At 47.4% G+C, this 15,828-nt stretch overlaps 1 protein-coding gene across 1 annotated transcript in view; it reads right to left on the bottom strand.

Annotated features, from left to right (window-relative positions):
- The window catches only part of Cdyl2 (chromodomain Y like 2), a 176,610-nt gene that overhangs the window by 50,158 nt on the left and 110,624 nt on the right, over nt 1-15,828 (bottom strand). The window contains exon 2 of the mRNA XM_087900447.1: nt 9,978-10,557. Coding sequence (XP_087756573.1) covers nt 9,978-10,557 — 580 coding nt within the window. The remainder of the gene's footprint in view (nt 1-9,977; nt 10,558-15,828) is intronic.

Consider the following 15,828-nt stretch of genomic DNA (forward strand, 5'->3'; position numbering starts at 1 on the left):
ACTGAACTCTCTGCAATCACGAATCAAAAATACATCCCTCCTCCAATAATTGGCAGTTCTCATGCATTTGGGCTCACTGATGTAAAAGCAATTAACATATAAATAATCAAGCTATGGGCATTGCAAAATGAGGGACATGTTGTCAATGAAGAACCGGAGCTTTCTACGCACAGATAAATGAGAACTGAAATGACTGGCAGTCAGGGAGGTTCCCATGGGAGTCACTCCCCGAGGGAGACATGCAGGATGAGAGGCAGTGACTATGCAAACGAGGGGCTGGCACAGGGAAAGCCTGGAGGAACCACACATGCAGAACACAAAGATGGGCAGGTCTACAAACACAGTTCTTAAGCCAGTGCTGACTGCACGGACTCCCCCATGCAACCACACACTCTCTCTTGGCCTGAGCCCTTGTCACATTGCCACGATTCTAGCCATCCTTGCCCTTTTCCTTGCTCATTCAATCAGCTTCAGCTCACATACAATCTCCTCCAAGAAGCCTCGTCCCCTAAGCTGGGCTTGATGTCCCTTCTCTCAATCCCCATAGTTTCTTCCACATGTGTGAGGACCATTGCGTGTTTAACCTGTTAGATAGTGGGCACTCTCTCTCTAGAAATATGTGTGTTAGCTTAATACATGTAGGAGTTAGTATGCACAATACATAAAATAATTTTAAAACAAAGAGGAAGATGCAAAGATCAAATTATAAAAAATTAGAATATTGACAAAAAGCATTAGCCATCAACAATCCTCTGTCACATGGTAGGTGATATTCTAACAGCTTTCTATAAATTAATTCAATTAATTTTTTTGCCCTAGCTTATGAAGCATGACTGCATTTCATCAGTGGGCCCAGAGAAGCAAGGCAATCTATCTGAGGTAGCAAGTGGATGGCTGACTGCCCAGCATAGTGTGTGCTGGCTGATGCCTATGCCTGAGCAGCTCCTGGGGCCGGAGACATGGGAGCGTGAAAAATACACTCTGGGGCTAAGAAACTAAAATTAAACAACTGAGCTTGGAAGAGCATTACGGAGACTGGCAGCGGCCAGGGTTGGCAAGAGTGTGTACCTTTGCAGCAGCATGAGTGTCATCAAAGAGACGGACAATTAAATCCCTGCACAGTGTAAAAAAAAAATCTCCATGGCCAAAAGGAAGAGAGTAGATCTACATGGCCTTGCCCAAAAAGGGGGACAGGACTGGCTCAGAGTTGAAGAGGCAGCTTGTGATAGAACAAGGTACAAATGCTACAACTCAGACGTCACCTCAGGAAGGGCCTTGAAGATGGTGATGCTGGATGGATGGATGGATGGATGGATGGATGGATGGATGGATGGATGGATGGATGGATAGGTGGGTGGATGGATAGATGGGTGGGTGGATGGATGGATGGGTGGATGGATGGGTGAATGGGTGAGTGGATGGATGGATGGATAGATAGATAGATAGATAGATGGATGGATGGATGGATGGATGGATGGATGGATGGATGGATGGATGGATGGATGGATAGGTGGGTGGATGGATGGATGGGTGGATGGATAGGTGGGTGGATGGATAGATGGGTGGGTGGATGGATAGATAGATAGATAGATAGATAGATAGATAGATAGATAGATAGATAGATAGATAGATGGATGGATGGATAGGTGGGTGGATGGATAGATGGATGGATGGATGGATGGATGGATGGATAGATAGATAGATAGATAGATAGATAGATAGATAGATAGATAGATAGATAGATAGATAGATGGATAGGTGGGTGGATGGATAGGTGGGTGGATGGATAGATGGGTGGGTGGATGGATGGATGGGTGGATGGATGGGTGAATGGGTGAGTGGATGGATGGATGGATGGATAGATAGATAGATAGATAGATAGATAGATAGATAGATAGATAGATAGATAGATGGATGGATGGATAGGTGGGTGGATGGATGGATGGGTGGATGGATAGGTGGGTGGATGGATAGATGGGTGGGTGGATGGATGGATAGATAGATAGATAGATAGATAGATAGATAGATAGATAGATAGATAGATAGATAGATAGATGGATGGATGGATGGATGGATGGATGGATGGATGGATGGATAGGTGGGTGGATGGATAGATGGATGGATGGATAGATAGATAGATAGATAGATAGATAGATAGATAGATAGATAGATAGATAGATAGATAGATGGATAGGTGGGTGGATGGATAGGTGGGTGGATGGATAGATGGATGGATGGATAGATAGATAGATAGATAGATAGATAGATAGATAGATAGATAGATAGATAGATAGATAGATGGATAGGTGGGTGGATGGATAGGTGGGTGGATGGATAGATGGGTGGGTGGATGGATGGATGGGTGGATGGATGGGTGAATGGGTGAGTGGATGGATGGATGGATGGATAGATAGATAGATAGATAGATAGATAGATAGATAGATAGATAGATGGATAGGTGGGTGGATGGATAGGTGGGTGGATGGATAGATGGGTGGGTGGATGGATGGATGGGTGGATGGATGGGTGAATGGGTGAGTGGATGGATGGATGGATAGATAGATAGATAGATAGATAGATAGATGGATGGATGGATGGATGGATGGATGGATGGATGGATGGATAGGTGGGTGGATGGATGGATGGGTGGATGGATAGGTGGGTGGATGGATAGATGGGTGGGTGGATGGATGGATAGATAGATAGATAGATAGATAGATAGATAGATAGATAGATAGATAGATAGATAGATAGATGGATGGATGGATAGGTGGGTGGATGGATAGATGGATGGATAGATAGATAGATAGATGGATGGATGGATGGATGGATGGATGGATGGATGGATGGATGGATGGATAGGTGGGTGGATGGATGGATGGGTGGATGGATGGATGGGTGGGTGGGTGGGTGGATGGGTGGATGGATGGATGGATGGATGGATGGATGGATGGATGGAGTCTGACTTCGCTTCCTAGTTGCTGTGATAAAATGCTGGCCAACAACGACTTGGGAAGAAAGGGTTTATTTGCCTTACAAGTCAGAATCAATCATTGAGGGAAGTCAGGACAAGAACTCAAGGAGGAACCTAGAGACAGGAGTTGAGGCAGAGACCATGGAGAAATGCTACATGGTTCCCATGTCTTGCTTAACTAACTTTTCTATACAGCCCCGGCTCACCTGTCAAGAGATGGTACTACCCATAGTGGTCTGGGCCTACATCAATTAGCAATCAAAGAAAATGCCCCACAGACCTAGCTAAGGGCTAATCTGATCAAGACAATTCTTCAGTTGGGATTCCCTCTTCTCAGATGATTCCAGGTTTGTGTCAAGCTGATAGTTGAAGTAACTATGACAGATGGTAAAGAGACAATAGCCAGGGAGAAAGAAAGGGAAGAGAGAGAGAGAGAGAGAGAGAGAGAGAGAGAGAGAGAGAGAGAGAGAGAATTAAAATAAACACGCTTTTAAAAAAATCTAGGTCATGACCTGAGTGGAGAAAGTCAATTTCCCTACTGGGCTTGCCAGTGGGTTAGGCTGCTCCTAGTTGGAGCTTTAGATTTTCCATCTCAACCTGGTGTCCTCTGTAGGGTGTAGTAGCCAACTTGGACCAGGATTTAGCTTCACCACATAAAGGGCTTAAATGCATCCATTAGCACCAGCTACCTGCCACACACTGAAGGGTAAACATAAACCCCTTAAGCTTTCACATTACTGGGATTAAAAATTCTCCCCCTCTGAACACCAAAAAGATTGGTCAAGGCTGGTTCACAGATGTAGCTGGTACTGGACAAATGTAAAAAGAACTGTGGTCCAGGTATCACAGGGAAGTTGAGGGCCATCGCTGAAGATGCTCAGAGTCATCTTGCATCAGATGACCTGTGCTTCTTTCAGGACAAGCCCAATGCTCTGGGAAGTAATAGTAGCTGAGAGAACCGGAGTTCAAGATCAGAACAAAGAGAAGTGTCTAGAACAGTTTCGAGTAAGTATTGGGGGGAACTGAGAGAAGCCAAAGGGTTATTCAGGATGCTGACTACTATTCTCCAAGTGAGACCAACTTATAATTTTCCTTTATCACCTCCCTGCCTGGTTTGGAAATCCACACTGTCTGAGGCTCATCAGAGAAGCCTGGAGTGTGTTCTCTTTTCCAATTCTCTGCAAAGTCTGCATGAGCGAGGGGCAGCCCACTCTAGAAGCCTCGCTTACATTATTCATTCTAGAAATAAAGACCACACAACTACATTGGCCTTGTGTTCCCACCAGATTCTTCTGAGTGCCTTCTAAGAGTGAGTCCAGACTTGGGAAGCTGTATTTATTTGAGTCTGTGTGTGTATATGTGAAAGGGGGAGGGAAGGACAGACAGACTCTGACAGACAGAGAGACTCATGTATCTCAGGCTGGCCCTGAGCTTGTCAAAGACGATCTCAAATTCCTGACCACCTTTCTCTACCTTCAGAGAACTACAACTACGGACAGGTACCACCACGTTTGCGGAGGCTCAAGACTTCATGCATGCCAGGAAAGCACTCTAAGAACTGACCGTAAGTTGTATTTTTTTATAAAATTAATCACTTTATCAAGGTTTGCAGATGTGAGTCAGAGAAGTAGATCCCACCCCCCAACCCTGGTCAGAGTATGTTTGTGGGTCACCAGGGCTTACAAATTGCTTTCTCTGCACGGAAGTCAAGTAAGAAGTGCTTCAGGGGTCAGCTCTGGGGTCCAATTGCCTGGGTCTGTCTCCTGATCCCAAACTGGGCATTTATAACCTCCATCTGCACTTTAATAGGATGGGCATACCAGCTGCCTCTCAGGACTGCCATGAGGATCACAGAACAGCCTTTGTAAATGCCGTATCTCAGGAGAGTCCCTTTACCCTACATCTCCCACACCAAGTTCTCATCTCACACTTTAATGTTTCACGGAGGCTAAAGGAAGGTTTTCAAGGGTAAGCATGCCTACTCTCCAGGGAGGCCACTGGCTTTCACAACCACCTATATTTTTATCTGACCACCCACAGCTGATTAGTCAGTGGTGGTGGTTCCCAAAGTGGGGTTCCTGTGTCAACAGTACCACCTGGAACTTGTTGGAAACATCTACGTTCTGGCTCCAGCCTACCCCAGGCTCTGACCCGCCCTCCAGGGTGCTAAGTCTGGCCCTGCCTTTGAGAGGTCCCAAGTTCTCCCCATGCTGACACTCAGTGTGAATTGTTTTTGAAAAAAGAAATGTGTGCATCTCAGTTCTGCTCCACGGAAAGAAAAGCAATAACCACGGTGGAGAGCGTGTAGGCTGAAATGGGCATTCTAGATGAGAAGGCTGGGATCCCTTCAAACGATCAATGAAAGGAAAAATGGCAAATGATGCCCCTCTGTGGGGGAGGACATGCGAGGGCAGGGACGAGGCTGGGAATAGTGAATCATGCGAGGCTGGGGTGACAGACAGCCATCAAGACATGGGGGATATGATCCGTGGCAATCAAAGAACAGTGGGCCTGGGAACTGAGGGTCCCTGAGCACTTGAAGAGCAATGAGTGGCTATGCTTTGCCCAAGGGCTCAAAGGGAATGAGGGTGCCTGATAGGGAATGCCCCCTAAGGTTAAAGCACAAGTTGGTCTGTCAAAGAGCCAGGCTGTGGCTTCTGTGGATAGTCAAGACAAAGGAGTTCTCCTGGGCATAACAGGAGAGGGGGGCTCCCTAAGCAGCCAGCTTCTAGTCACAACTAAAGCCTGTCTTTCTTAAAGAACAGAGGGAGGGAGGAAGGGCGGGAGGGCCAGAGAAAGTCAGAGAGAGAGAGAGAGAGAGAGAGAGAGAGAGAGAGAGAGAGAGAGAGAATCCTTGTCGGAAGTGCACAAGCAAGGGAAGAGACCTTTATAAAACCACGCTGTTACAAGTTTAAAATGTGAAGAACAGCTCCAGATCTAGCAGTGAGGGATCTATGAGCCATCCCTCACAACCACACATGTCCGCGGGGGCGGCCATCCACACTCAGCTATTAAAACTCATCCTTTGACAGGGGTGACTCACACCTGCCCCCGGTCCCCATTCATCGGATGGGGCGGAGCTCATTCTAACAAGCTCCCAAAGGGACACTGAGGCAGATGGTCCCTGAACCACAGAGTCATTTGTCACTACAGGAGAAGAATCAGAATAGAGATGGGCACTGAGCCACGGCATATACATCACAAGCTTCAGCAGGGAGAGGCGTGGTGTGAAACCAAAATGTGCCACCCACTGAGGCCCTGGTTTTGGTTTGTCCCTATAGCATAAGGGAGTCCGCAGTCAATGGGAAGTGTATTATATAAGCTACTTTTCTCTAAGAACTTGTCGCTTATAAGTAAGACCCATATAAGAATCAACACTCCATCCCAAAGCACTGCCATGAGGTGCAGCCAGGAGCCTTCTGACCCTTTCTGTAGGGCAAAGGGGGGACTCCTGGTGCTGCAGCCCACTGGCTATAGGGCACCAGGTCCTTGGTGTGAAGGCCCAGAAGGGAAATAGCCAATGTCCAACCTAGATACAGTTGTAGCCCTCAGGAAAGCTTTCCTCTGGCCAGACACATGAATGGAGATGCTGGGTCTCAGTCCACCTCTAACTCCTTGCTGGAAAGACCCAGAATGACAATACTTCTTGTATGGGGTCTCGTCTACGAATCTCAGACTACCCTCTTTGCAAGGCTTCTGCCTCTCCTCTCCCAAGTTCTTGGCAGACCTGGATAATAAGCTAATTGTAACAAAAATGTTAAAGGATAATTGTGTCTGGGGGCATTTCTCATACTCGTGACTACAGAAAACTTGTATGTAAATATGACAAAGCCACTGCATGTCCTACCCATGACTCTGTTTATGAAGTCAGCTTCAGGTCAACTCATAGCCAGAGGCCACCAATATAGCAGAGGGTAGATTGTAAGTCACAAAAGATGAACCCCTGAATCCTCACCGCCTCTCTCTAGCACCCAGCAGGGCAGTGATCCTGAACAGATTCTCCAAGAATCAGAACTGAATTAAGGGGTGCTGGTGCCTGATGGGAAACCACATCACCCTCTCATCCTGGTACAACGTCTGAAACACAGAAGTTACCAAGGTGCCTGGTAAGATCTGGTCCCCTGGACTCCACCCGAGACTCAGTACCTCAGATACTGTGGGATCTGCCTACATTTGTCGCAGGTACCAAGGGACATTACACATATGAAATATGAGACCAACAGCCTTCTCCTCACGGGAGCTTGCGGGCACCCACACGAAAGGATGTAATTAAAGCAAAAGAGTTTGGAACAGCCGCAAACACAATAGAGTTGGCAGCTTCTTCCCCTCTGTTCCAGCTAGGGCCCTTGGATGTGTGGATATACGCTATCTGTGGAAGGTGGAAAGATAAAGGACCAGGGCGGAGGATGATCCAGAATAGCTGCAAACTCCCAGAGACTTCAGAAGGTGGGCCACGCTAATGTCCCAGATGATGGAGTGCTGGACCTGTTAGCGGGCCATCATTCAAGGAAGCTCAACCCAGAGCAAAGGGCTAGTGGCTCCACGCCACTGGAGAAGGCAGCACAAGGGGAGAGAGACTCCCTCTGTGCTTCACACTGCTGTCTGGCAGTCAGTCAGTCCTCCCTCATGCCCCTCCTTGCTCTTGAGGAAGCTGCAGGCCTGGTAGAGGGTATCAGGGGCTCAGCTACTGGGCTCCCACCCAGGCTCCTGCGCCTGTACCCGGAGAGCCTAAGAGGTTTCCCGTTGCCTCCCTTCCCACATCGACAGGGGGATCCTGCCACTGCTGGCAGCTGTCACAGGAACATCAAATGCGGATGTTTATGCCAAGCCTCATTTACACAAGCTACTTCTCCCCCAAGAGATGAATGTTTCAAACAAACAGCACTTCCATATGCTAGAGGCACGGTGCAGCAGCACTGGGGATCCCCAGACGGAAACATGAGTCAGGCTGGGGCAGACGCCTAAATAAATCATGTTAGGGTGAAATTCCTCTCTGGAGCAGGAGGAACCTCTAAGTGATGACAAGCTCTCCCCAATGGAGCATGCTCAGAATGGTCCAGACCCCACACTTAGCATCATCACTGATGAACTTGCCTCATGGTCCAGCCAGCTGCTGCACCATCCGCATCCCAGCAGCCCTGTTCACACATGCGCACACACTCACTCCATCAGGGCCATCTGAGGGCCCTGCACATTGGGCACAGATTGTTGTGTGCCCAGAAAGTATTTCCTGAAGCCCCTGAGGCTTGGGGATCTGATCCCTCAAAGATGAAGATGCTGCCTGCAGATACATACAAAGGTGTTTGAGAAAAGAGGAGGTACGGAACCGGAACACACAGGTTGCCCAAGGACACAGGCCACTGAGGGCTCTGCTAAGGAGCCATCTGGCTACCGAGGAAGTCTTAGCATAGGAAGCTGAAGTCACCCAGGTCACGGCCTCCTCCTTTAATTCTGCTTCCGGAGACTGTAGGAGGGAGGAAATCGACCATCTAATGTGAGCCGCACACAGTCTGCATTGCTTCCCAGACAGAGAAAGGAGCTGGCAAGACAGCAGTCACAGGATGGGGCTGTAACTGCATTTAGGACCCACCAAGGTCTGGATGTTGGGGCTCCCCCTCCCCTAAAAGTCATAGTTTGAAGCCTAATTCCCCATGTAGCAGTATCAAGAGGCTGAACCTGTAGGAGAGGATACAGTCATGAGAACTCGACCACCCTGAATGGGATTAATGACTTTATAAGTGAAGCTCCAGGCTAGCCTGGGCAACAGTGTCAGTCCAAGGTAAGCCTGGTCTAAACACAGAGACTTTATAAAGAAATTAAACACAGAAGCATGAGAGGAGGTGGGCTGTCACAGCCACCAAATAAGCACACAGCTAGAAGCCATGCTCCATCTACAAGGAACATCCCTCAGCAACCCTGGCTGTTGCCTACTCCATCTTGGACTTTCCAGTCCCTAGAACTGTGCGAGTTACGTTTCCATGGTGACCTAGTCTTGGTCATTTTGTGACAGCATCCTGACTACATCGAAGCAGGACACGATAAAGAAATGAAGGTCATCACCTATGTGAGTGACCCCAGCAGGGAAGGCATCTCCCATCATGCCTTGTGTTGGTGTGGTGAGCTTCACCTGGAAATCCGACGGAAGGAAAAGCAGCCCTCAGGTGGCCCCCTCTCTGGTCACTATACAACCACAAGCAAAAGCTGTGAGTGAGACCCCTGAGAGGTGCTGGCCCTCTGGGGATGATCCCTGTGTTCAGGGTGTGAGAATTCTTCAGCTGCTTTCCGGAATGTAGATCTGGTGTGGTGGCCACGGCTGTAGATGTCCAGCAGTGTACGAGGGACTCTCTTTCTCTCTTTCTGTATATAACAGCACGGGGGATTGGATGCCCCCAGCCCTCTTTACATTACAGGATCTCACTAAGTGGCTCAGGCTGGCCATGAACTCAACCTGTAGCCCAGAGCGACCTTAAACTTGCAAGCTTCCTTCTTCAGCATCCCATGTAGCTAGGATGGCAGGCCTAGCTGTAGTTAGGTCTTTATAAGCCATCACAGGCCCCACCTGAGCATCTGTGGCTGGGCATTCCCAAATGAAAAGGTATCTAATAACGGACATGGGTTTGAGGTCAAGTTTACACGGCCCTGATGTGAGAGACGAAGGCAGTAGTAACAGTCGCTAAGAGTCAAAGACAGGAGGTGTGAATTATGTGTTTCCCCAGGTTGAAAGAAAAATCAGACCAAGGGACTAGACAGGTGGCTTGGCTGGTAGAGTGCTTGCTTAACATGCAATTATGCCCTGTGTCCTGCCTCTACCTAAGCCTGCCTGTAGTGCCAACACTCAGGAGAAAGAGGTAGGAGATAAGGAGGTTAAAAGCCACTCTAGAATATTTAGTAAGTTTGAGGCCAACCTGGGCTACCTCAGATCCTCTTTCAAACAACAACAACAACAACAAAACTACTGGCGACAGCCAAAGCCAACCCCAAAAGAGAGAGAAAAGCCACAAACCGACTCCGTTCTCCACCAGCGCAGAGTGGGTCCCATCACAGTCGCTGGCATCCTGTTCTCCGACCTGGTCACCCAAATCCAAATCCAGCTGATGGGACCCATTCCCAAAGTGCGCCTCTTCCTTCTCAGAACCAGCGTCTCCGTTCTCTAAGCCATTCTGAGCCTTCTTCAGGGGCATGATTTGCAAGCCACTGGGAGTAGTCCTATAGGACACAGTCTTAGTGGCCCCAGGGGCCTTCCCTGAAGACCCCTTCTTGGGCCTGGACAGGGGAGAGTTGATGCGTTTCCGCTTGTGGGAAGCTGACTTGCTTTTCCCGGGCTCCAGGGGCCTGTGGGGGAGCCTCTCCACTGGCGGGCTGCGGGTGTCACGGAGGAGCTTGGAGGCTGCAGCCTGCTTTCCTGACTTCACTTTCTTGTCCTTGGACACATGCAGCCCGTTGAACTCATCAATAAACTCCTCACAGTGCAGGAGGTGATGTTCTGGCTCCCATGTGTCCTCGGAGCTGCCGTAGCCTTTCCATCGGATGAGATATTCCCATTTCCCCTTCTTGTTCTTCCTCTTGTCCACAATCCTTTCGACCTGAGAAGGCAAGACAAGAGAGTGAGAAGCAGGACATCGCCATCCTCGTTCCAAAGCGCCTCAGGCCATTGTAGGTCCAGCTACTGATGGACAGGCGGACACCGAGTTCCCGCTAACGCTGGCCGGAAGAGCCCCCAACACCCATGCTAGAGCTTTTAGAGTGGGAAAATATTAACAGTAAAGCTGGCCTGATCCTCTGCAGACATGTTAAGGCCACGCACTCGAGAAGCTTTAAGACAGACAAGGAGGCAAATGTAGAGATGAAGCCGTGCGGAGCTCTTGTTGAGAAACAGACAAGCATTAGGTGTGGCAGGTGACATGTAATATTGGACCTCCCAGATGACGTGGCTTTCAATGAGAGCCTTGGGTTCAGGTTTATAAAAAATTTAAAAAAAAATAAACTGTACCATGCACTCTGCAAAACACTTGCACTTTATCTGGGTGGCTGTCCAGCCTCACGAGGTCATAAAACAAACTGCACAGCCTTTGCTCTCTGAGGCTCCGGTACTTGCTATTTCGAGTGAGGGTCTTCAATCCAGTCAATCCCAGGCAGCGAGTGCTAGGGAGAGAGCTGGCTTGTTTGAGAACGTGGCTGAAAGGCTGGGGTTTTAGTCTAGCCTCAGAACACCTGCCATGCAGACCAGAGGCTCTGGGTTGGACTCCGAAGCCCTGGCCCTCCCCCTCCAAACTAAAGCATCACAGTCATGGCGGTCCATGGTGCCTCTTCAGGCTATATCCTCCGGGTAGCATCCCACATCCACCTTTACTCCCTCTTGTTGACATAGCACTATGGGGTTTCTCTAGAGATTCTTGTTTTCGGGGTTGCAAAGTAGACTTTGAAAGCTCCATCTGACGAGGATGTCTACTCTTAAAAAATAAGTAATCGTAATTGAGCAATAATACATATGACATCATGGTATAGGAGTCCCTTCTGTTTGTGTTGCTTTCATTGGTTAATTAATAAAGAAACTGCCTTGGCCTAGTTGATAGGTTGGAACTTAGGTAGGCAGAGGAGACAGAACTGAATTATGGGAGGAAGAAATCAGAGTCACAGAGAAACCATGGATCCTCCACCTGAGACAGACGCTAGTTAGAATCTTTCCCGGTAAGCCACTGCCATGTGGCAATACCGATTAATAAAAGATGGGTTAAATCAAGATGTAAGAGTTAGCCAATAGGAAGTTAGAGCTAATGGGCCATGTACTGTTTTAATTAATACAGTTTCTGTGTGGTTATTTCGGGGTATAAGCTAGCCGGGCGGCCAGGACGAACAAGCAGGCCCCTCCATGCAACAGCATCATACTAATTTGTCTTTGTGATACCATTGCTATTTTATATAATTATAAAATATAATTATAAAAGATTATATAATAAATCTTTTTTTAAAAGATTTTTGTATTTATACATATGTGTGGGGGTAGTGCATGTGTGGAGCACATGGGGAGGCTAGCGGAGGTGTAGCTGAGCTGAAATCACAGGTGGAAGTGAGCAATGGGACCTAGGTGTTAAGAACCAAACTCATAAAGGCTGAGCCATCTCTTCAGACCCTGTAAAATAAATCTAACGCATAGCTTTCATTAACCTATACGAGGCATTTCTAGGGTGGACGCTGTACGGAACAGGGGCCTGAGCACCTACTTGCCCATCACATTTTCTCCTGACCTCCCAATAAAGTAACAATCTTCAGCCAGGCATTGGTGGCACACGCCTTTAATTCCAGCACTCAGGAGGCAGGAAGATCTTTGTGAGTTCGAGGCCAGTCTGATCTACAAGAGCTAGTTTCCAGGACAAAGAAGCCCTGTCTTGAAAAAACAAACAAACAAACAAACAAACAAAAAACCTTCTCTGTCTCTACTTTACAATGAGGACACTAAGGCACAGAGACAAGTAAGTCACTTACATCCCAGAGCTGCTAAGGGAAGACCCGGGGTTAGAACAACTCTCATCCCAAATGTTTTCTCTCAATCCCCAGATAAGGCTGGCCTTCTCAGGGGCAAGAATCTTTCCCACTGGACAAAGAGTATTTGCATCCACCCAGCCAGGTTCTCCCTAGTGCAGCCTCCTCACTGCCACACAGAAGTGCAACATGGAGGCAGAGAGACGAGTACAGCACTTGTTGAGAGACTGCCAGATGCCGGGCATACGGCCCTGGGAAACACTGTTATTCTCCCGCCTGCCAGGTGAAGAGACTAGCTGTACTGGCTAGGGCTTCTATTGCTGTGATAAAACATTTCAACCTAAAGAAACTTGGGAAAGAAACTTGGTTTGTTTCAGATTACAACTCTCATGTCCCACATCATCACTGAGGAACATCAGGGCAGGAACTCAAGGCAGGAACTGAAGCAACGGCCATGGAGGAATGCTGCTTACTGGCAGCAATTTTACCCTCTACAGCTCTCCCAGCCTGCTTTCCGGTACAACTCAAACCCATCTACCCAGAGTTGGTACCGCCCACAGTGGGCTGGGCCCTCCCACCTCAATTATTAATCAAGTACATGCCCTACAGATGTGCCTATATTCCAGTCTTAAGGGGGGTATTTTCTCAATTCAGACGCCTTTTTCCTATCCATATCTAGGGATGGGTCAAACAACTAGCACACGGTACATAAAGCACTTGCCCAGGAGCACAAGCCAGGCCATAGTAGGGGTGGGTCTGAATCTATTGCCTATATTTAAGCCACGTTCTACTATCTAGAAAAATACCCCCTTATATTCCACAAATAAACACATTCAGGGAAATGCTGGGTCTGTGCTGATAGCTGATGTGTTAAAGTGAAGGGCCGTTTTTATTTTTTTAAAAAATTAAACATTTATTTATTTATTTATTTATTTATTTATTTATTTATTTATGTGGGGTGCATATGCCACTCTGCACATGTAGCGATCAGAAGGCAGCCTGCAGGAATTAATTTTTCTTCCAACACATGGGATCCAGGGATCAAACTTGAGTCATCAGATTGGTGGCAAGTGCCTTTGCCTGCTGAGTCAACTCAAGTGACCTAAGCCAGGGTACTTTTGGAGATCATTTACTATTCCTTCAACCTCATTATCCACTTGAATTTGGATTTGTCAGTGGCAGCTGGTCAAGGTGCAAAGAATGAGTGTCTACAGAGTACTGGGCTCTAAATGAGACACCTGTATCATACTTCCTCCCACTAAGGCTCAAGTATCATCACGGAAGAGGGGACAGAAGTTAAGAGCCAGAGATTGGAGGAGAACTTGAGAGAAACAATGCCCTCTAGACACAACTGTTGGGGGAAGGGTCACTTGTTCTTCCCGGCATCCCAGCCACTAAACAACCACTCAGAAAGCCATATTAATTGCAATACTGTTTGGCCAATAGCTCAAGCATATTTCTGGCTAAACTCATGTCCTAAACTAACCCATTTCTATTATTCTGTATATCGCCACGTGGCTGTGGCATACCAGCTAAAGTTCTCAGCATCTGTCTCAGGTGGCGGATCCATGGCTTCCCCTAACTCCACCTTCCTCCTCTCGTGCTATAGGCAAAGCCAGTTTTCTTTATCCACTAAATAAAATCAACACATACACAAAAGGACCACCCACACCACACGAGAGAACCACTGAGCTTATGAACTCATAGCAACTGTGACCACTCATACAAAATCAAGCCAGTCAATACTCCAGCACGGAGAGAGAGGGGGTCATAAGCCTCCCCAGCTGAGGGGCTGTTGACAGTTGACAGCTTCTGGGGAAGGCAGCTGGTTTTTTGCAAGGGTGTGACCCCTGGTAGCTTGACCCAGCTCCAATGGAAGGTCCACACCCATTTACGTACGGGTAACACAAACTGGACTCAGTAGGTTCTAAAACAGAGTGAAAAAGCACAAAGTTGGGAAGGATGGAGGATGGGAGGTGGATCTTGGAGGACTTAGGGAGATGGGGAGAAGCAGGGGTGTTCAAAATATATCTTATGATTGTATGAAATTCTAAAAAATTAATAAAAGTATATATCATTTGTAAAATGTGCTGTTGCATGCCTAGAGTCCCAGCTTTTGGGAAGTTGAGACTGGCAGATCTGTGGATTTGAGGCTAGCTTATTCTATATAAAAAGCTCTGACCTTCATCCCCCAGGCACTCAATTTTCCTGAGAATTTTTAAAACACTACATTCAAACATACTTCTTTTGTTGTTGTTGTTTCCTTTGGTGTTACTGGAGACTGGACCCAGGACCCAGGACCTCCTCGTGAAGGCTAAGTTAGTGCCCTCTCATGCAACCATGCCCCTACCCTTCACCTGTACATTTCAATGTCCACACAATTCATTCCAGGATGAAAGTCTGATCCATTGGCACTGAACAACAAGCAAAGACAGCACTCCTGAAACTTAGGAAAGAGGATACAGAAGGGAGAGGAGGTGCAGGGAACGCAATAATGGTCGCAAAGTACTAGATCCAAGGGGCTCTTTGACATTGCGTGTTTCCAGGTTGAAGTTTCATGAACTGTGGTCATATCCCTGGGTGGTGAACATGTAACAGGGGCTAGGGAAAGTAACGAGGTGACTTTTACTGTTCTGCCTTAATAAATCCGGATCTAGCTAGGTCACACCTCCTCGTCAAAATACTGCCTCTTGGACAATTTCAACTGACTCCTTAACTTACTCATCTCTCTTGAATTTGCCTCTTTCTACTACAATTTCCTTCCTCACAAGACTGTTTTAGATGCATTAAATTAATCACTCAAACTCAATAACAGTTCATCTATTTTAAACTACACCTGGGACCAATTCATCCTGCCCCAAACCTATGGTGTCAAAGGTGCTGCCCGTCAATCATAATAACACCTCAGGAAGCTGAGAGCCTGTAGCTTTGTTTCCTTTGAGGATGTTGTGGGAAGAGACTCTGTGCAGTTGACAGACTAGGAAAAGGTAATAAGCAGCTTGGCCATGTCTAGAATGGCAGCATGCCCAAGGACACCCGACTAGACTGTCACTAGAAAATACATAGTTCTTGGGACCTAAGGGGTGTTTAACAGAATGGAGGTCTCTGTTCTAGAAAGTATAGGCTTAACTCCTATGGTGAAGGGATTCCTCCCGCAGATAAAGCAGAAGACAAGGTTACACGGTGGGTGGATACGCAGGTGGGTGGGTTGATGAATGATAAGAGGATCATGGTAGATGATGGACAAACAGATAAACAGACAGATGCAAGGGTGGATGAATGCATAGATGGATGGGAAGCTGGGGTAATGATGGGTGGTTGGGTAGATGATGAATGGGAAAACATGATTAAATGAATGGATGATGAATAGAAGG

The sequence above is a fragment of the Myodes glareolus genome, chromosome 22 (genome assembly GCF_982192425.1).
Source record: "Myodes glareolus chromosome 22, mMyoGla1.1, whole genome shotgun sequence".
NCBI classification, from domain to species: domain Eukaryota; kingdom Metazoa; phylum Chordata; class Mammalia; order Rodentia; family Cricetidae; genus Myodes; species Myodes glareolus.